This window comes from Silurus meridionalis, chromosome 19, assembly GCF_014805685.1.
Source record: "Silurus meridionalis isolate SWU-2019-XX chromosome 19, ASM1480568v1, whole genome shotgun sequence".
Taxonomy (NCBI): Eukaryota; Metazoa; Chordata; class Actinopteri; order Siluriformes; family Siluridae; genus Silurus; species Silurus meridionalis.
This window is the reverse complement of record NC_060902.1, coordinates 15,816,834-15,839,311: the sequence shown is the minus strand read 5'-3', so window position 1 is coordinate 15,839,311 and position 22,478 is coordinate 15,816,834. Positions and strand designations below refer to the sequence as shown.

Below are 22,478 nucleotides of genomic sequence, written 5' to 3'. Positions count from 1 at the left end.
AAAATAAAAACAAACAACACCTTTTAGTGTTATGGTACTCTGTAATCTGCGGCAAAGCAAGAGCACTGCTCACTCTTTTCTGTAAATACTGAAGATGATGAAGAAGTAGAAGAAGAAAATCAAGAACAACAACAAGAAGCGGCAAAAAATTAAAAAAAGGAGCAGGGGGGCGTTAGGACCGTGTGGTCACTCCTACTCTAAACATCCTCATCCTTTTGGAATACGGAGGGATGAAAGTGCGCATGCGCGGAATCCACAGCCTCTCCGAAAGTACAGCCGGCGCGCCCCCGCGCTCACGCGCCCGCGCCGAGAGCAGAGCGTCCCGGAGCGCGTCCCGAACGAGAAGCAGAGCGGAGCGACGTCGTACCTGTTTAAAGGAGAAGTGAGGGGCGTTCACCAAAACAAACTAACAAACAAACAGAAGGAGGATTAAAGGGTTTTTTTTGGAGGGGGACTAGCTGGTGGAAATAACTTAATTAGAGAAATTTAATTAATGATTCAATTATAAAGAAAAGAAACGGGTGCGCGCGAGGCGTCCCGGCGTTCACGAGCAGGAAGATGCGGAATAAAGCAGTGTTTAATTAGAAGCAGCTGCTGAAGCTTTGGAGTTTCCTTCAAGTTCAGTTCCGGATTATAAAATGGCTTGAGTTTTTTTTTTCTTTCTTATTACTATTATTTTTTCTTTCTTTCTTTCTTTTTTTTCTTTAGGGAAAACCAGAGCTCATGTTTGGAATAGCGCTGAAACTTCACCGCGTCTGAAACGTGCTCAGAAAGACACCGGGAGGATTTAATAACCACCTGTTTCCGGACAGACCCGTGTCTCTTGTCTATTTTATCTTCTGTCCTCATCATGTCCAAAGCGACGCCGAAAAAGAGCCACTGGAGCGCGCGGGTGCGCGAGTGCGCGGTGCGTCGGGACGCGCGCGGGGACGTGAATGTGCCGCTGCGCGGCGGCGCGGAGAACGGCGAGTTCGTGTACGTGGGCCGCGTGGATCCCGGTTTCATCAGCTACGACCACGGCAGCCTGACCGAGGGGGACCTGGTGCTGGAGGTGGACACCCTGGCCGTGTCCGGATTGCCGCTGTACGACGTGCTGAGCGCCGTAAAGAACTCCAGAGGTGCCGTGAACCTCAAAACCGCCCCCCAAGGTAAGGCGGAGGAGACGCTGGTGTTTGTTTACCTTTAGCTCAGGATCTAGAGGAGTAAACAAGCTCCAAGTCTATTCTTAACATGCAAAAAAAAATGGTTGCAAAAGGGTTCTGCACGACCCAGAACCCATACAGGATTTCTCAGGGTGACAGGAACATCTCCAGATTCCAAGGATCCAGATTGGTCCGTTTGATCACCTACTCCAGAAGCTATAAAGTTATTGAGGGGCTCTTAAGGTTCTTGATTGGCACATTTATGAACTTCCCCAAGTTCCCCAAGTGTGACAACTAAAGAACCCATAGAGCTTCTATATTGCGCTTTTTAATCACTTAGCCCAGAAGATATAAATGCATTAAGGACCTCTTATAGGCCTCAGATCTCCACCTTTATAACCTCTGAAAGGGTTCTGTTTGGACTGAACATGCACTTGGAGGTAAAATGTTCATGCATTTGTACTTTACTGAAGTATTTTTATCTGGGGAGACTTTTACTTGAATTTTATTCCATTTCAAAGTCAAATATTTGAATTAATTTTGTGAAATCAGTCGATAAAAACAAACATGCAGCGAGCCACCAATCAGAAATGACTACATAAAACCCACAAGGACTTCTAAAGAAGCATGACTGAACAACCTTCGAGTAGATACCATTTGGTTCTTTGTACAAACTAAACTCTAGAATTGTTTCTTTTTTTCTAGAAGTGGATCTGTTACCAAAAAGCTTCTACTTGAAACCATTCACATAGGAAAGTGTTTCACAAGGAACTTATCAAAACCCAGAATGCTTTCTGATCACCTTTTCAGGTTTCCTGAACTGCCCCTTTGAAGTCCACGTCTAGACGTTTTTACCTGAACCCTTTCAGATATGACAGCAATTTTTACAAAACCCATACTAGTTAGCTAAAAGAGAGAACTGCGCGACGCCTGTAGGTTCTAGATTAACAGTTATATCACCTACATCTACAAGGCATCTATTCAAGCATGTTGGGATCAACTAAATGACCAAATCTCTGAGGAGAACCTCTGAGATTTAGCATCTTTCTTAAATACCCGTCTGGGCCTTTAATCACCAACACATGTCTATTAGTGAGGGAAAAAAATCTATGTGGGTTACTCAAAGGTTCCTCGCTTCTGGGAACATGCTCTTCTTGGAAGCTTTTTAGGAAAAGTCCAGAACCAGAAAGACAACCAAAAAGCCCCTAAAGGTTCTCGGTTTGAGCTTCCTACTAGCACTTAGACCAGAATCCCTTCCCTGTCTACCCTAAAACCCTTCGTCTATCTTTTGGAGTTGAAGTGGGTGTGCAGGGAAAACCCTGAAGTGGGGATTCCCCAGGATTAAGGAGGGCAACCTGTGACCTACACCTTCCATAGAGGATAACATGAGGCTTGTTTTGAGAGAAATGCTCCTGAGGAGGAGGAATCAAATGTGATGTGTGTGTGTTTTGGAGGTTATGTTTGTTTGAGTTACAAATCAGCCTCAGATCTGATATTTGTCCAAATCTACACATATCGTTTCACTGATTCATGAAGTCCCAAAAATTGGAGAGCGAATGTTCTCCCAAGAAATCCACAGCAACGCTGCGAGGCTCATGTTCTCCACCGTTGTGTTTAGCTCTAAATCTTTTCAGCAGGTCGCATGTCTGCGAACAAGCGGTAAATCTCGGACAGAGAAAGCACAGAGCGCGTATTGTGTCGGGTTTTTTCTCGCCGAAGTGCGCGACAGCTCCCTGCAGACCCCCGTCTCATCACATGGTTTAAGTTATGAAGCGGGCTCGAAGCTAAAGCGCCCCGCCCCCTCGGCCCCGTTTCACCACATGGGCTTCAGACAATATCAGGAACGGTGCCAGTCGACTTCAAGCACACGTTCTCGCAGCGCCTCTGGCACTCGTTCGAACATTCTGTCTCTCTTTCCATTTCTGTCTCTGGGCCGCAGGAACCCGGTGTTTAGTTTCGCTTTTCTACACCATGCCTGGAAATTGAGAGAACGTGTTTGGCAAGGGTTTGGTTTACTGCCTTATCTTTCCACAAACGTTTATTATCGACTCGTGGCACTTATATCGAGTCATTTGCGATGCGATGTCTGGTTTCCGAGTTCATTTGCTGCTGTATTTTTAATCTGTGCTCTCAGAAAGTTTTGCTACGGAAAACAAAAAAGAGCAAGAACGCAGCTGAACGACGTTGAACGTCCTTTAAGTCTTCTTTTCAAAGCCTGTCAAACACCTTCTGCGATCTCCGCGACGGTGTCAAATGGCGACCTTTGAGCGGCATCTTCATCTTCGGGAAGAGGACGAAGTCCGTAGAAGCCTAATCTGGCGAGTAGGGTGGGTGCGGAATTGAGATCATGCGGACTGTTTGCCGACAGTCATCATGCACGAGTTGCCTAATGGCTTCGACATTTTCGGAGGTTGAGTTCGTTAAAGGTCTTTCTGATCTCTCATCACCCTCCAGTGATGTTCTTTCGCTCTCAAACGTCTCCGTGGCAAATTTGCCCAGTTTCACTAGCAGTATCGGTTAATATACACAACTAAGCTAATAAGCAGTGCCAGAGTCATCACTCATGTAAAAAAACATTAGGTAAAAGACACACTTTTGTTGAGGCACATTGAACGTCTGATGGTGTTTACTGACATCGATACAATGCACCACGAACAAGATTTTGAGTTTGTACCGAACAGGACAGAATAAAGCACTAAAGCGCCAGCACATTGCTCGACTAAATACAAAATGCAACACTCTCTGAGCATTGTGGGTAATATTGGAAACACAAGCTGATGGCATGGATTCAGTTTGGTTGGATTCAATTTTCTTTAGTGTTTGAAAGTCATAACACAGACAGAGGAGTTTACAGTGGAGTTTACAGTAGGGATGCCATGACCTGACCTCGGCTGTAATCTTCTATACTTAAGGAGATAAACACAGGCTGCTTCAGCCCGCAGCGGCTGCAGTGCGGAGAACTAACACACCTATTAATGTTTATCGATTTCCCTCTCTGCTGACTGTTTACTTTTGAAATCCTCGTCCTAATGAAGTCATAAAAAACAAGTTATAAGGAGAAGGTTCGCTCCCGGTGACAGAGTAACTTTCACAGTCATCATTTTTCATCCAGGCAGCCACGAAGTCGTGTCCGTCACCGCAAGAACACTCTCGGTTTCACACCGCTTGACCCTTCACTCGTCGTCATTTGTTGCCAGTCTGCAATGGACAATATCAACGCTATTGACTTGCAAATCACAGGGCCGCGCAAGCTTTGAACAAGCACGCCACTTTGCATGAGTGGTCATGTGACCCTTCAGGCAAAATCCATCCTAATCTACAAAAAAAATGTGTTATTGTTTTTTTTTTAAGGTATCGGATTTATATCGGAGACGGTGTCTCGCTTACCAGACTTAACATTTTCATGATGCCTGGTATTTATTAGCACATTTAGAGTTTGGGGTTGTAAATCTAATTTATTAAATAAAATATATATATATATATATACACAGTCTATAAACATTTCTTAAATATAATTTTAGACTTTTTTCTTTTATATATTGTTATAACTAATAAAAGTTGTATTTATAACTAGTATATATTTAAATGTCTGATTCAAATTATATACTCATCGAATTAAATCATTTAATATACATATTTTCAAAAATATTGTACTGTTTATACTGTACTGTATATATTTACTTTATAAATTTCTATTTATTTAAAATTATTAAACTACACCATGCATTATTAAACTTTTTTTAAATTGATATGTATTTTTTATTATTTATTTGTTTTTGGTAATACAATTAATATTTTTAATTTAAACAATTGAACATAAACAATATATAATAGAGTTTTTTTCCTATATTTTTAAGCTAGCTCAATTTAAATTTGAGTGTAAATGAGAAATTTGATTAAATGAATAAAAAAAAAAATTTTTTTAGTTTATGAAATGAGTATTTAGTTTTACACAGGATCTCTGTCTCCAGGTCTGAGTTTAAAATCACATTAGCACTAATAACCTGATCCTCTGATCCTGCTCACTCCCACAGATCCCATATCAACGCTCTAACCCTAAGCCACCTGATTAGAAACGGGGCGTTTTTTTTTGCATGCTGGATTTTTGCCTCGCGCTCGGATTACAGCGGAGACGCCGGAGTATGGAACTGACGCGGGGGTTTGTTTAACCTGTCTGATTCGGCTGTTTACTCTGGGATCACGCTAAATCCTGTTGAACGAGTGAAAAAATGACGTAATGGAAGAGTCTTGAGTTACGTTTGAATGCATTATAACACTGTGCTGTTTTATTGATTTATAACAGCAGCTCTGTGGTAGTTCCTGCTGCCATGGTTTTGTATTAATACCTGACCATTTCTATAGTTACAACATTGTACAACATCAGAAGTTTTTTCAACGTTATTAGAGAGGACAAAAAGATTGGTGAGGGAACGACTGTCACAGCTGCTTATACTGTGTATATATAGTAACTTGTATCGCAAACGTAATTAGAAATGGACAAAACCTAAATGGAGTCATCATTTTACTGGGAAATAATTGTGTAAGAGGAATCAAGCATTTTTAGCATCTTGATATATGATTGAAAATAATGAACATAATGGAAGGCCATGCCCATTCTTGATTTACACTACAGGCAAATCCGCAGGCGATTTCATCTCGTAAATGTGTGGTCTTCTGTGGCTGGTTCTCGAGGCTTTTCTCGCATCATATATAACTAATACACCTTTTCCCCTCTCCATATCATCAGTACGTCGTTGCTCGGAATAGCCATAAGCCAGGTATCAAAGCTGGAATCATAATCATGGTGCACTTCCTTTAAGCACCTGGGTTTAATTAGCAGGGGATCAAACCCAACCCTGGTTTCTTTATCAGCGGAATAGCCGAGAGCAAAAAAAACCTGCTCTCTGTGTGTGTGTGTGTGTGTGTGTGTGTGTGTGTGTGTGTGTGTGTGTGTGTGTGTGTGTCCCTGCCAAGGATCTCAATGGGATAAACCCAGTGGGTGTCATGTTGTCTCTAATTAAACAACGACTTGTTCAGACTTTACGCTCTAAACAACAGCTGCTTAGCAGTTCTATGCTAGCATCTCAAATGTTGTCCTTTAGATTCAGGCCATTACTGAGGCCATCAATAATCATACGGGAAAACAATCACTGGAACAGTGACATTGGTCAGGCTTGTTTGATAAATAGCTCATAATTTCTGATTCTCATGTCTGATTAGGGTTTCCTGTACAGGGAGATATTTTGTTTGTTTGCCAATAATAAACTTAAACAACCGTGTGATATTTAGGAAGAATATTCTGGCTAAGCTTGCTAAAACTAGCAGCTCTCGCAGGGTATCGGTTTGTTAAACGGAGATAAAAAGCAAGTGGATACATGCGGGCATTGTTTTTGTTTGTTTGCTGGTATTTCTTAATGCCTAGAAAAGCTGTTTTCTCCATGTGAAAAAGGTTTTTGTTGGTTTTCTGTGCCAACACTGTGCTAACTGAACTCTCTAGAGGTTTACCTCAGAAATTGGGAAAAAACTCTCTATTTGTAACAACAAGCAAACAGATACGTCTGTTGATCTCAAATACTTTTATTTCAACAGTGTTTTCTGAATGCTTGGGGGAAACTCTGGCTTGATGAGATCACTTTAAGAATCCGTGTAGGAACTCTTGGTTTTTCTACGTTGTAGGTCGGGAATTACAGGTTACGGCATCTAGATAAATATAGCGATTTGACTAAAATTTGGCTACAACTAAGGAATGAGGGGAAATTACCTGCTATTTAAATCCAGACATTTCTCTGCTTCCTTTTTGTTTCCTGGGTATCTCTATTTAGTGCTTTTTTGAGGATTGAAAAAAAAGGAAGGAAGTGCTAGTTTCGACCTCGCGTCGTTAACTTCTTCGCTTTGTGTTTACAAAAAAGCAAAGAGGTCGATCTTGACTCTGGTTTGTTGTGCCTGTCAAACATTAGATCTTCTGTTAACAGGGAAATAATGTGCCCGCTGTTGCGAAGCTAAGAGTCGATTGTCGCCATGTTTGCACTCACTGACAAGTTTAAAATACGCCGGCTTTGTCTATGTTTAAGCTTTTGCTGAGTGAGAACATTAAATTGTAAAGAGCTTCTCTGCCTAATTAGCCTCCTGTTGTGGTGTAAAGAGAGCCTTGCCTTCTTTTAGGTCACATTTTGTTACACGCACAAAACGGTTTAAAACGACGATCAATCGTTAGGCCGCTAGGTATAAAATTGTCACGGGCGAGTGGGTTTATGTCTTCGTCTCGTGTTTCACCACTCATCACATGACCGACTTTCAGATTTTCATGACTGTCTTTGCTTTTCCATTCGATTCCAATCAATTCAATTCAGTTTTGTAAATTAGTCCCTGTACGTTTATACCTAATAAAACAGCCAGTGGCGACAGTGGCCAGGAAAAACTTCCCGAGATTGTATGAGGAAGACAACCTGAGAGGAACCAGAGTCATCTGGGTGACCCCAAATATCCATTCATTATAGTTCCATCAATAAATATAAATCTGTTTATGCCCCAAGCCATTGTAGCAAACCTTCCACACTAATCACAGTCCAAGTCCATCTTGGTTCCCGTATTTAACCCTCCAAATCAACCTCATGGATCTTTCTATCGATCAGGCATAACATTATGACAGTATAATATTATGAAGAACACTGATTATCTCTTCATCGTGGCACCTGTTATTGAGAGGATTTATTTATTATGCAGGAAGTGAACATTTTGTCCTCAAAGTTGACGTGTTAGAGGCAGGAAAAATGGGCGAGCGTGAGGATTTGAGCCAGTTGGACGAATTGTGACGTCTAGACGACTGGGTCTAGACGTCACAATTCAAGTATTTCTGAATACTTGGTGAGAAACTCTGGCTTGACGAGACCACTCTTAGAATCCGTGTAGGAACTCTTGGTTTTTCTAGGTTGTAAGTCAGGAATTTAAGCTCCTGTAGCTCAAACTGCTGAAGTTGTTCATTCTGTTAATGCTCTATGGGTCAGAACTGTTTTGGGAGCAAAAGGGGGACCAACACAATATTAGACAAGTGGGCATAAAGTTGGTGTCGGTGTATACTGATCATGTGGAACCATCCTCAGCTATAGCAAGTAGTCTCCAGTTAAAGAGATCTTCTTTAAAAGCAGGGCTCAAGATGGGTCAGGCAGGTCCGGAATGTTTATACAGACAAACAACGCCCAAATCCAGTGTCTAATTTGCTTAGCCAATTGAAAAGCGGATCACGGAGTACTAAAGCGGACCTGTAAAGCTTTTCACGACTCCATTGGAAGGAGAAAGGACGCAAGCACAATATGGCTTGACTTATGTGGAGCACAATCTAGGAGTCATACCCCACACACTACATGATGGTATTCATGGTTTATCAATGTGCTTGTTCTTAATGCTATATGGTTTCTATAGTAACAGAGTAAATAGGGAACTGTAGACAAGATTTAACACACAGTCTGGATTTAATAAGTCATTTTTTGAAATGTGTTGAAATAGAAAAGCTTAACCACCTGGACACCTGACCATAGGATTCGTATGTACTTTTTCGACATCTTATTCCACACAAGTCCTAATTTGCTGTTACAATAACCTCCATTCTTCTGGCGAGATATTCCACTAGAGTTGCGGAGATTTGTGGATATTCTTTCAACCGCAGGGTGTTTGAAAGGTCAGGTACTGATGTAGGTGAGGAGGCCTGGGGTCAGTGTTCCAATTCATCCTAATGTTCAATAGGATTGAAGCTCTGTAGAAGGAGATCTTCTACTCCAAAAATTGTGAAGCATATGTTCATTTGTGCAAAGGGGTACTGTCATGCTGAAACAGGTTTGGGTCTCCTCGAGTTTAAGTGAAGGGAAAATTTCATGCTCTGCATCCAAAGGCATCCTGTACAATTGACACATGACTGGAAAGGTCAAATGTCCCAATACTTTTGTCCACATAGTGTAGATAAAATGGCTTACCTTTATAGCCAGCTTGGAGAAAAATCTCTTAGCAAACATTTCTTACTAGAAAAGCAAACTCCGATACCAGGAAAGAAACTGTAATTGGATTCAACACAAACTGTAATTCTGCTGTAGAGCGAAATACGGCTTGATACGAGTCCCACACGCACACAAAGTACCATAGGCAGCGGTACTGTTTATCGAAACACAACCGTAATCTGAACAATGCGAGGTCGCATACATGGGAAAGGGAGCGGCTTTTAGGGAACGTTTTAGAAACGCACATTGTTCTGTTTAGCAAAAAAGAAAATTGTTCCCGTTTGTCTGAATGTCTAAGGAAATAATTGAATACATCACCAAATAACATGACCTATGACCTCTGCAGCATTATTTAGGAATTTTTTTTGCATCTTGTCTTTATTCACCTTGTCCAGTTTCAGCTAAATATATGGGGTTTCTTGGTGATATTTACTTAAATAATTAATTTATCTATTGAATTTGAGCTGAATTCTGGATAATCACGTCCAATCCCTAGAACATTTGTACTACAGCTGGTCGATACGATGCTCTCGTATATGTTTATCATGATAAACTTGTGCAATACATTATTTTATCGTGATAAAAATATAATAATTATAATAATTATATTAAAGAAAATTATAATATATATATATATATATAAATTCGCCTCCTAAACCCTGGAGAAATGTATTTAAAAAGTGACCACAAATCCTGGGCATGCTCTCGTCGTTTCTGGCACACGTTGTTTCAATTCAAGGCATTTGCACGTCCAGAGAAGGTGCTTCTGGACGTTCCTTTCATTCGTTTTTACTTCCAACCCTTTAATCACTAGTCAGCTGGAATCCTGACCACATGAGAGACCTTCAAGAGAAAAGTGGGAGGAGGTTGGGACTGTGAGTGTGTGAAAGAGGAAAGATTTCTTTAGGATCAAGAGGATTAGTTTGATGATGGAGTGTTTGTACGACAGACACAAAGATCCGGTCATGCAATAGGTTTTGTCCATCGAGCAGTTCATTTGGAAGAAATTTTGGATATCGAGAAATGTTCGTCACAAAGAATTGGTTTCACTCGTATACTAAATAAATCTGTTTTGGATCTGCGTTTGGGAATGTTGTTGTCGGTCTTCGTAGCTTCAACTTTAGGTGTTGATCGTCCATCAAAATAGGGACAATTTCAGTGTAAAAATTTGTCCTTTTAAATGTGCTTTTTATTTTGTTCGGTTTCTATAATACGTGCAGTGAGTAAGGGTTATATCTGGAAGGTTACAGATGACGAAAGATAATTCTCGAACTACTCTGATGTTGACTGGTGTAAATTTACTACCTCTTCATCTCCTATTTATAATTTTTGTTTATTTAATTGCAAAAAATTACCGTTTTCTTCCTTTTGCCAAATTTTTCTATTCATTGTCACAGTATCGCTTATTATATATGTCAAGTGTGTCAATTTATTTTGTCTGCTATTATAATAGAATATATAATATATTTTATAAAGTAATATTAGAATAATTTTAGCTAACACTCATTCTAGGTTGGTCACTATTGTATGTTTGTTGCTATGGTTACATCTCACGGGACATTACTTGGCTTTGTTTGTTTGCTTTCACTAGATGATTTCATGAAATGCGAATCAGAAGTCAGTATTCTCCACCGAAGAGGTTCGTTACATTGCTGTATTTCCATTCATGCGTTCGTTTTTGCGTCGCTTTCTGTATTTGTTAGCACCTAGTAATTTTGCTAATACGCTGGCCAGTCTCGTTAATTATCAGTCAGGGGCCAGTTGCGCTGTTTAGTCTTGTCCCTCTGTCACCATTGCGACGGGTGCCATGGCGATGGGAGGCGAGCGATTGTTTTGGGACCGTCTGCTGTAAAGATGGACAGGTTTACATGATTGGGTTGGAGGCTCAAACACACACACACGCACACATTACTATGCTTTAATTGATGTAAAACCTACATCTAACACAAACCCCAGCAAACTTTTAAACCCAACCACCATACCCGGTGCACGCTCTCGCCACTCCACACACCCTTCCTGAGTCTGCACTGAGCGCGTGCAGAACAGCCGTCGAGTTTAAAGCCTTTCATGTGGTCTAGCAGCACCGAGTCACTTCACATCAGCAGTTCTGCTGTTACGCTCCGTAATCCTGCCATCACTTTTAAGAATTTCCACTTCTCAAAGTTCTCCTCCTGGGCCTGGAATTCACCAGAGCTGCACATGTTGTTGCTGGAATCCTCTTCCACTCCTCCATAACGACATCACTAAACTGCTGGATGTTAAACACATGGTGCTTCTCCACCTTTTGCTTGAAGATCCCCACAGGTGCTCAATAGGGTTCAGGTCTGGAGACATACTTTGGCTCTCCATCACCTTCAGCTTCCTCAGCAGGGTAGTTGTCATCTTGACTGTGTGGAGGGCTTCATGTTCTGCTACAGAATGTAACAGTATGTGCTGGAATCGATGTTCGGGATTACTGTGTATATATGTGTGTGTGTGTGTGTGTGTGTGTGTGTGTGTGTGTGTGTGTGTGTGTGTGTGTGTGTGTGTGTGTAATATATCCAAATCTCACACACCAATGGTTTGGTCTGTAGCTAACCATATTATGAGGAGAAGAATATTAACTAATAAACAAACAAGAAAGAAAAGGTTCAGGGTTTTTGTTTATTACTTGGTCTCTAGCAATAATCTGTGGTGTGAATGTCTGCAGTTGTGCCCTGAAGGCTCGAAGTTCAAATCACAGCACCAAAGGCCCAATTTGTACCCCCGAGGAAGCCCCCTGACCCCGAACTACTCGTCTGCGTTTTAAATCTTAAGGAAGTCACCTGTTGCTTTTGAAACGTATAGTACGAGGTATAGGGGAAGTTTTCCCTGAAGAACGCCGGACCACATTCCTGTAACTTGTTTACGCATCTCAATGGCCTGGAACTCCAGGAATCCGGCCCTGTTGGTTAACTCCACTCAGGTTTTATCTCCGCTTTCTCGACAAGGACGCCTTTGTTTACTTCACTCTCTGCTTTATCTCTCTTTCTCTCATGTCTAGTTCCTTTTTTTCCCCTCACTATATACACTTTCTCTTTTATTTTTCTATTCAAATTTTTGTGAATATTTAAAGCAGCTCTTCATATAAAAGCAACAAAATATCATATGTGTCTCGGTTAAAATGTTCTTCAGAAGAACTAGGGACAAATAAACCATAGGGAATGACAGTCACTAGGAGATTTCTTTCTTTCTTTCTTTCTTTCTTTCTTTCTTTCTTTCTTTCTTTCTTTCTTTCTTTCTTTTCACTATAAAAATACGCATCCATATTTATATTGCAAGTTTTAAAAAAACAAAAATAATGAGAGACACGATGTCTCTCTCCACCTCCATTTTGACCCATTACTGTTTCAAAGCTCTAACTCACTGACTCATTTACTCAAGTTTGCTCGGCTGTGTCCTATTTCCCTGTCTTTTCCCTGTTGTCATTTGACTTAAAGTGAAAGTGTGTGCATTAAAACCAGGCTGGTGCTGTCGATAGTACACATTGTGTACAGACACAGTGCTTTGGTTCGCCTCCAAAGCCGACACTTCTGCTTCAACCGGTCAGACAGGTTGGAGAGAAACTGACTTTATCTCACACACACACACACACACACACACACACACACACACACACACACACACGTCACAACGACTCCTATCCCATCACAAACCCTATTTCTGGCTTCAGATCCTATCTCTCTGCTTTCACAGCTCACCCTGTGGTTGTAATTTCTCACAAGTATGAATGAACGTCTGACCCGATCTGACTCTAAAACCACTGTCATTTATTATAGAAAAAATGCTGGATTTTGGTGGACAACTCGCCCAGCTGGTCATGATTATCCAGAGAACATGAGACAGGCCTGTCTTGGATTTACTACAATTACGAAGAGACGTGTGTCTACGGGAGACGAGCCAGCACTGATATATGGGGTGGCGTGCGATGTTAAAAATGGAACCGTGTACCGGATGCACACGATTAAAGCCTGAAGGTTGTTTGAGTTGACTTCATAGGCAGCCCCAGTCACCAGTCAGTCTTGAGGCTTTTTATTTATATATGTTAGTAACCAGGGATTTTACTGTACCTACAAAGGGCGATCTTTAGTCGAATACCCCTGATGAACCGTATGTCAGGTTTGAGCTTTTCCCTGCCTCAGAGCTGTAACGTAAACACTTCCTCATCCTCCTCATCGCTAGATCTTCGGTCATGCGGAAATGTTTTTAAAGAGCTAGTCCTGTTGTTTACAGAAGTGGAGGAGGCGCAATAAAGGCCAGGGAGGTGATTTTCCTCATCAGACATAATTTCTGCTGAGGCCTGGAGGCTAACTGATGATGTCATACCGTTTGAGGTCGTTGCAATATGAGTCGCGACGAGAAAAAGCTAATATACCTCCACTCTCTTGTTCCCAGCACGGCATGGAGTCTGGCATTGGCAAATGTTGCCTTTGTGGTCACCTGCCAAGAATGAAATCGGCTCTTTTCTTCCTTGTGTGTTTTTTTTTTTGGGGGTAAATATACCAGCAGAGTCTAAAATTGCTCCGAGAGCAGATTTAATGAAATACATTTATCCACTTCGGCCATTTTTTTAGGACTTTCCAGTAAATAACTGCACGATTTGAAGCGTTCCGTTCGGTGCCAGATCAGAACCGGTCCATGTGGCTGCGTCGAGGTAATTAAATTCAATGAGTTTGAAGCTGAACAATGCATCAAACAGACTAACTTGCATTTACATGGCGTCATTGGACGTTTCGGAAACAAATTCATAGTTCTAGCTTGGTTAACAGCTGGCTTTGGGTTTGTAATGAAAACTTCCATGAATCGGTAGTTTGTGCGCATGGGGGCGGTAGACACAGGGCTGTGGTGTTCAGCAAGTGGTTATTATCGTTGGTGGACTGTAACCAAGTAAATGAAATTTGTTTCTGCACTTAACTAGCTTTTTTTCGTATCTGTACTTTACTGAAGTATTTCTATATGGGGAGACTTTTACATCACTACATTTCAAAGTCAACTATCTTACTTTTTACTCAAATACATTTTACGAAATGTCGTTTCTTTTTATTTATGAGGGGACAAATATTTAACTGTTTAAACACGCAGAAAGTCTCCCATCAGTGTCGAGCGCTCGCTCTGTTATGAACTTGTTTTGATCGGCGCTTGATGTATCTACTGATCACCAACATACAGTTCAGCATCAGTTCAACATCAAGCAGAACATTTACAGAGGAATAAATGATGAAGAAACTCCAGACTTGAACTCGCCACAACACACGTGACCTCATTTACACCATTTTTATTAAGTAGTTGAAAAGAAGGTTTTGTGCTCGTGATCACTTTTAATAAAAATCTATCAGTGTTTGAGTTTTAATATCATTCTATTAATAGATCAGTGTGCTGAGAGTCACAGAGTCTTTACACATAAACTGAGGTGATTAAGTAAAGAGTCTTGTGATAAAAATGATAACAGGAACATTATAGTTATAATAAATCATAGTACTTTGGATACTTAAGTACATTTGAAGGCAAAAACTTTTGTACTTTTACTCAAGTGAAAGTTTAAAGGGACACTTTTACTTTTATTAGAGTCATATTTTACTGAGTGAATCTCTACTTGAACTCAACTACATGGTATGTGAACTTCATCCACCACTGATTATTATATATTTACAAATAGGGGCAGGAATGACTGACTGGTTTGAATGAAGTGACAGTGAGGACACTATGGTATGGTCATTGTGGGTAGGATCCATGGTCCCACTGTTTACGGCAGGAACTAAAGGAACTTAGGGTTAAGGTGCAGGAACTACAGTAACAGTGATGCTGCTGGTATGAAGTCCAATGGACCCCAGGTTGATATTGCAGGATAAACTGTGATACAATTGTTCCAAGATCATTTGGGTTGAAACCTGAGGAACTGATGGTCTACAGAGACAGTACAGTTAATGCACATTTGAAAAAGCCATGTAGGTATAATTGTATGATGTTTCTTTTATAGCACTCACCCTTTCCTATAATTCTGTTCTTTTCTACACCTTCTACTAGTTTCTGGCCATCTGCAACAGGTCGATGAATGTTCTCCTGAGAGTTATAAAATCTCTCCTGTGACCTTTTCTTCCCCTGCTTTCTTTCTCTCATCCTTCATTTAGAAGAAGCCCAGACTCTGTGTCCTGCCTCCCACCGCTGGTAATGTGTCATGGAGCTTATTGGAAATGCAGATTTTTATGGCTGGGAGGGGAAGTGTGTGTGTGTGTGTGTGTGTGTGTGTGTGTGAGAGAGAGAGAGTCCGAGTGAGATCATAAAATTGCTGGCGGGGCTTAAAGCACAGGAAAGCCGGTATTGCAGCCATATTTTAACGTTTCAGAGCTGTGCCTTGGTTCCTCAATTGGGGAAAACCCCTCTATACACGTTTTATCTGCTCTCGTTTATTTTTTAAATCCTTATTCCCAGCAGTTGATGAGGTTTTGTGTGTGTGTGTGTCGTCACGTCCTCTCCCTCTTTTTTTCTCTCTCTCTCAATTTTTATTGCAGGTTATTATTTAGCTAAAATAAAGTACTGACTAACATGGTGTTTGTTTATAACCTGCTTTTGGATTCCCTTAGCATGTAACTGCTGCTAATGTTCAAGAGAGACATCTGTTCATATCTAAATTAGCTTAAAGACTCGGAAGCCTGGTAAAACACACACACACACACACACACAGACACAGAAACACACACCCAAATTTACAAACCAGATCTCATTATTTCAGCATAAACGATCCAGACACCACTATACAGAGGCTCAGTAGCTGACCTGTGTGAGGATTATACACATTATAATAATTAGACATCAAGTCTTTTATTCAACTCTTCTTTTTTTTTTTTTTTTTTTTTATAAAAAAAAAAAAGAGTAATATTTATGCAGCTTGCCATACAGGATATGTCGGTTTTAAAAACTTTTTAAGTAGGCCACGCCTCTTTTACTGAGACCGAAAGGCTGATTGGACGCACGTCTCTCAATAGGTTTAGCAAGAGTTGTTGTTGAATGTAGCACCAGGGTTCAGGAGGAACATTGTTTAAATTCACCGTGTAATGTGTGAGCTATATATGGTTTAAATGACAGTAAGCTTCTTGACTTGAAGAGAAAGGCATTACCTCTTGCACTGGTATCTACAGGCATATCGGCCTCATCGGTCATCTGGTACTGGTAGGGAGAAAAGCTTTGCTGCTGACAATAGACACGCCTCCTTTAGAGGGTCTGTCAGGAGGAAATGCCACACCTCCTTCATTGGGACTGACAGGCTTGAGGCCCTTTTCCAGGACCGACAGAATCAGAGGCCACACCCCCTTTCCTGTGACTAACAGAGAAACATGGATTTAACCATGTCCCATGTCCACAACCGAGCCCCATAGGAGCTCAGAATAGACTGAGACTGAAGCAGCCTCCTTTTTAGTATAATGCTCTGACTGGATCAATCAAAGCTGAAGTAATGAGATCTAGTGTGTACATTAGAGCTCATACCTCAAGGCATGTATGTAAGAGCGAGTATCTTCTTCCTCTGCTTTTCTTTCCTCCTTCATTTCTCCATTTCACCTTTTTTTCCCTTCTCATTTCTGTTTCTCTGTCCTTTCTCTTCACCATCATTCGTGTAAACATCATGTAATCGTTATTAAAATCCCATTTGACAGGATGTATTTCGGCAGCACGTGTTTTCCGGCCAGCTCGTGACTCAGATCCACATTAAAAAAAAACAAAAACAAAAAAAAACAGCTTTCACTGCAACCCTCCAGCAGCAACAGCTACTCATGTTCCGCTCCAGCATCGAGCAAAACAAGCAAAAAATCCTTCTAAATCGTTCATCCGGACTAAACAGATGCTGCCAGATGTTCGTCATGGACTCCTGTAACGTTTGCAGTGTCTGATGCCGTTAAAATGGAGTTTCTGCGTACACTCTGTGTACATTTTTAGGCGATTTGCGCTACTTTAGTTTTTGTCTCATTGTTGCTTCGTTGTTTCTAGAGTTCCTTTCAGTAGGTTTTGGTAATGAGCATAGCGTATATTATGCGAGGCGGTATTAAAAGTTTCAAGAATAGTTTTGTAACGCGCAAACGGATGGCAGCACAAGGCTGCACGCACAGTCCCAGGGAGCGCCGACCTTCATGAGTGATTGTGCCAAAAGACATAATTCTGTTTTTATCAGGAGCTGTGCAACTGGAGCTGTTCTGACAACGTGCGGTACTACATCTGCTATTCTGACCACGTGCGCACCCTGTCACACGTGAGTTTCTCGCCGGAAACCACACAATCTCATTTCCGCACCCACCCGACTCGCGGATTTGGCTTCTGCGGACGTGGTCTTCTTCCCGAAGATGAATATCCAGCTCAAAGCTCACCGTTTTGCTACCGTTCCAGAGATCCAGCGCGAATCGCTCAAGGTGTTTGATACGCTTGGAAAAAAGACTTCCAGGACACATTCCAGAAGTGTCAGGAACGCTGAGAGCACTATATTACTGTGCAAGGGGACTAGTTTAAGGTAATAGTGTGATCTATAAAGAAGGTTCTTTCTTGTAAACAGATCTAGTATCAAGAATTTTGACACCACCCTTAGCTTAAGTGTTTTTAACTCTCTGGTGAATTAGAAATTACAGGTCACCCTCTCGAGTTTATTTGGAGGGGAGAATAAGTGTAAATTCAGGCCGTGCATCATGATAATTGGAAATCACTGCTGTCAGCAGATGTAGGCCTTGTTATTAACACCTTGGGATTGACGTCTTGAGCTGGTCATGTCCTTATTAACGCTGCGATCAGCTGGCGAGAGCGATGAGGGAGTAACACGTCGCCCTCGCAACAGGACGCTGAATGATCAGAGGCCAGGGATTCAAGTTGGTATTCAAAACGTCTCCTTGTATGTGGGACGAGGAAACGGTAACGCATTTCAAGATGTCCTGAATTATAACCATTGGAGCTGACCTGCGATAACTGAACAGGTATAAAAGGATTCCTACTACACTCAGAGCACTGTGTTTCCACATGGACCATTATTACTGGCGCACCACCCGCTAAGCTCTGGAGTGCTCTGGACTGGTCACACCGTAGATGCTGCCAAATGGAAAAAAAGGAGGAACGCGGAGAAAACGGCAAGGGGCGAGGAGAATTTTTGATTTTTATATACGTATATGTATTTATTTATTTATTTTATTGTAATAAATCTCAGCAATAAAAAATGTAAAAAAAAATAAAAAGGTTACAAATTACTTGTTCATTACCCGAGACAGACTGAGGCTCCTGTCTCTCCGAATCCTGCTGACCGAGCACTAGTCTGGAGTGTGTGTGTGTGTGTGTGTGTGTGTTTTTGAGACAGAGCCTGTCGTTCATTACAGAGGGAGGTGATGGCAGTTTCCGGTGTACTCAGTAGTAATGGATATTCTGGGTTTATCCAGTCTGAGAGAGGGGAAGGGGAACCCCACATTCACCATTCCAACAAAAACAAAGGCTGCTTAGAGGAGGATCTGTACGGAGTCTTTAGAGTTGTGATAGACTCAAATGTAGCTCATAATAAACTTCAGAACCAGTCAGGATACATTCAAAGACTTGATGAAACGGCACGCTTGGAGGAATTTGAAAGCATTTTATAAACAGTTTTTTGTTGTCGTTGTTTAATAGAAATTGCACTTCCCATTATGGATCGTTTGCTTTTTTTTCATATTTAAAATCCCCTGGCCGGATTTTTACCCGAAGATAAACTTTGGTGCAGTTCCAACCTTCACTAATCATTTCGGTCCATGCTACAGGAGCTGCAGGGTTTTCTTTCCTTTTCTTTCCATCGAAATGCGAGCCAAAACTAATAAACGAACGAATCGATGAAACAGGTGGAATCTGGCTTCGCCTTTTGATTGGCTGGACTCTAAAAAGCCTACAGAGATGTTGGTGCCTTTGCTTTATGGTCTTTAGTGCGCACTCATCGTTTTTTTTTTTTTTTTTTCCTTCCCCTCATTCTCACCACGTCCTCCAAAAGCCATTTCTTGTGAAACGACGTATCACGGTTGAGGCGTGGACAGTGCCAGATGCTGATAAAGCACTGGACTCGACTTCTTTCTGCGCTATAAGATGATGCGTGCGCTTTTTTTTGTTTGTTTGGTTCTTTTACTGCGTTTTCAGCAAATGGCTTGCGTTGCGTGGAAATTTTTCTCGAGAACATTTCATTGGGCTTTTACCATCAAAATGACGAGTTAGCATCTGAAACACAACTATGAAAATACCGTTTTGGCTAATAAAGCAAAATCAGCTCGATATCAATAACTTTTTTTTAATGCAGTCTTCATTGCATTTCATAATCTATTTAATGAATATGTAATCATCTGAGTCACGTCTCACAGGTTTGTAAATTGCATAGCGTGTGTGTTCGGTGTGCGTTTCCGTGAACACGCAGGAGTGAGAGAAACTAGAGAAAAGTGTGAGAATGCCAGCCATGCTGATGAACCTGTTTCATTGGAATGAACACTCTGACATCATCATTCACAAATGCGGCCGGTCAGTTTCTGGGTCACACATGCTCTTATCTCAGTTTCTATTCGAGACGTTTTAGCTAGGCTTTAAAACTTAGCACGTAGCGAGTATCGCACGAAACTTCCCGAATCCCGCTAACGAAACGAATGCCTCCAATGCTCAGGGTTTTGCACAACATTGCTGATTTATGAGCAGAGAAAACTCAGCAGGGGAGGACAGGAAGGGTGGAAGAATGAACGGTGAATCGAGAAATCTATAAGACACAGCGTTGCAGTGTAAACGCTAGGTTTATACAGTTTTCATTAGCTATACTGTTACGAGTTCTAAATGAATTAGGTTTTTCTGTATTTTCTGTTCTAGTCAGTGGAAGGTGGGGCTTCTTTGCTGTCTTTTAAATTTAGGAGGGAAACAACAGCCGTACTCTAAATACAGTGTGATTTAAGTAATATGTTCATTTTAAATTACACAAAAATTTGTTTTGCTTTTAGCACTAAAAGGCCACACCTACTGTTCTGAGACTGGCCGTGCCTCCTTCAAGATGAATACCTTAACTGAGGCCAAACCGCTTTTACTGAGACTAATGGCCGCACTGCCATTACAGTTGGGTTAACATTACCAGAGGCCACACCTCCTTTACCTAAATTGACACACAGAGACCATGTTTTCTTTACTGTGAGTCACAGAAGCACAGGCCACACCTCGCTTTTTAAGACTAAAAAGGACAGAAGCCACACCTCCTTTCTCTGAGTTTGCAGAAGCCACACCTCCTTTCTCAGCAACTGCAGGGACCATGACTGCATTATTGGAGTCTGCAGAGGCCACACCTCCTTTCTTAGCAACTGCAGGGGCCATGCCTCCATTCTTGTAGACTGCAGAGGCCACACCTCCTTTCTTAGCAACTGCAGATACCATGCCTGCATTCTTTGAGACTACAGAGGCCACACCTCCTTTATCATAATTCGAAACAGCCCAACCCACTTTCTCTGAGACTGCAGAGGCCACACCTCCTTTCTCAGCAACTGCAGGGGCCATGCCTCCATTCTTGGACACTGCAGAGGCCACACCTCCTTTAGTCTTGCAGGGCAAATGGTAGTACAAACTTCTGAGGGCATGTTTACATTCAGAACCACAGAGAACAAATATTCAAAAGCCACAAAAGCAATCGGTGAGGAATGCCGTTCTCAAAAGTCATACAGACTGAAGCAAAAATGCTTGTTGTGTGTGTGACGGCTAACAATGAGACGTATTCTCTTTATTTACATTCATCTACTGGACGAATACTTGTTGTCCCCGGAGTCAGTGGGAGGAAGTCTTTGGCCCTGACTCGTAAGGCTTATGGTGCAATATAGCAACCATACCTCATCTGTTCTGCTTATTTTTAAAGGACAGATGTGCTCTTGTCGTTTGTCCTGTTCTGAAATGTCTTTTCGGTGCCTTTCAATTAGCTTTTCAGCAGTATGTTTTCTTTCCCAGAAGAGAGGAAACAAGGCCTCATGGCTCAGGTCATTTATGAGGGTTACTTTGAATTATTTGTTTGTCAGCAACGTCCTTTCTCCAGCAACGGTCCTGTTTTAGAACCGTGTTTATGTGGGAGTTTGTTTTGGCTGATGAGAATTAACACATGCACCTTAATGTCATGGAAAATGTGTGATTGAAAATGTTGTACTGGGGCTGATTCACCTCTTGATAATTCAGGTTAATTAAAAAAATTGAAGGAGGTGAAATGTATGTGGTGCTGTATGTTCCGGTGTAGTGCCTCTGTTGGTCACAGAGTAAAGGTCATAAAACTTCTGCACTAAACTATTAATTGAATTCAAATTCAAATGTTATTCATCACATAAATACAGAGTACGACATGCAGTGAAATGCTGTATATGACTGTCCAGCATTCAAGTACAATCATCAAATCATTATTTATTAATAACCATTGGTTTCTAGAATCATGGTTCATAAGCTGATTAAACCTTGACGCTTGCCTTTTCCCAGGACCTAGACATTTCCTAAATAATGTTCTTGGTTGGTCAGGAGTGCTGGAGAACCAAAAAATTGGGTATTTTCAGGATCACTGCTCTAATACACAATTAAGTCCTGTTCCTCACTTGATGTTTGAGCAAGGACTCACCAAAGGTTCTTTCTGAGTAGTTTATTTACTTGGAAACTCTCAGAAGGAAACCAGCTGTTGACGATTTGATGGTTTTTGACGAGACAAACCAAATCATGTTTTACTGGATTTGTTCTTTGTTTGTTAAAGATGATAGTTACAGTATGGCCTTGAGGATCCAACAGTGATTTCTGCCAGTTTCACAATTTGTGCTTGAAACCTTTTGATTTGGTGTGGAACCTGAACCGCAATGCCACTGCTGATTAATAATTGAAATTTAAGAGCCAAAGACCAAATATTCCTTGATTTTCCCAAACACATTTGGCTGTATATTAAAAAAAACACCGCAGCATGCAGGTAATTGGTCTAATTTTTGGACTTGGTTATCAGATTGATTGTAGATAGATGATGTCCCTCTTATGTGAATACATGCAACTAGCCAACATAAAAGGAACCTACTTTGAACCCTCTGTTATCTGGTTCTACTGTGTAAGGTTCCCCAAATGGATGAAACGCTTTAAACTGCATCACAAACCCAACACTTTTTTCTAGCGATTTGAATATCTTTTTAGTGACTCAGTTCTTTGAATTTCATTCATCAAAATGAAGTAATCGAATTATTCAGTTCATTTTGTTCCTTTGATCAGAAATAAAATGTTTTTTTTCAATAGGCAGATCTCCAAGTTCCAGTAGTTTATATGTGTGTATATAACTGCACTGCATCTGCGTAAACCTTTTGACAAGCGGCGGCAAAAACTGCTT

The 22,478-nt window shown here is 41.2% G+C and overlaps 1 protein-coding gene across 9 annotated transcripts in view; it reads left to right on the top strand.

Moving 5' to 3' along the window:
* Nucleotides 1-207: 207 nt before the first annotated feature.
* The window catches only part of magi1b (membrane associated guanylate kinase, WW and PDZ domain containing 1b), a 130,670-nt gene continuing 108,399 nt past the window's right edge, over nucleotides 208-22,478 (top strand). For 3 of the 9 annotated variants that reach the window (XM_046874557.1, XM_046874556.1, XM_046874558.1), the window contains exon 1: nucleotides 208-1,148. In XM_046874557.1, the coding sequence (XP_046730513.1) occupies nucleotides 851-1,148 (298 nt within the window). In that variant the 5' untranslated portion in view covers nucleotides 208-850. The remainder of the gene's footprint in view (nucleotides 1,149-22,478) is intronic. The other 6 variants (XM_046874553.1, XM_046874552.1, XM_046874554.1 and 3 more) reach the window with 4 other exon arrangements.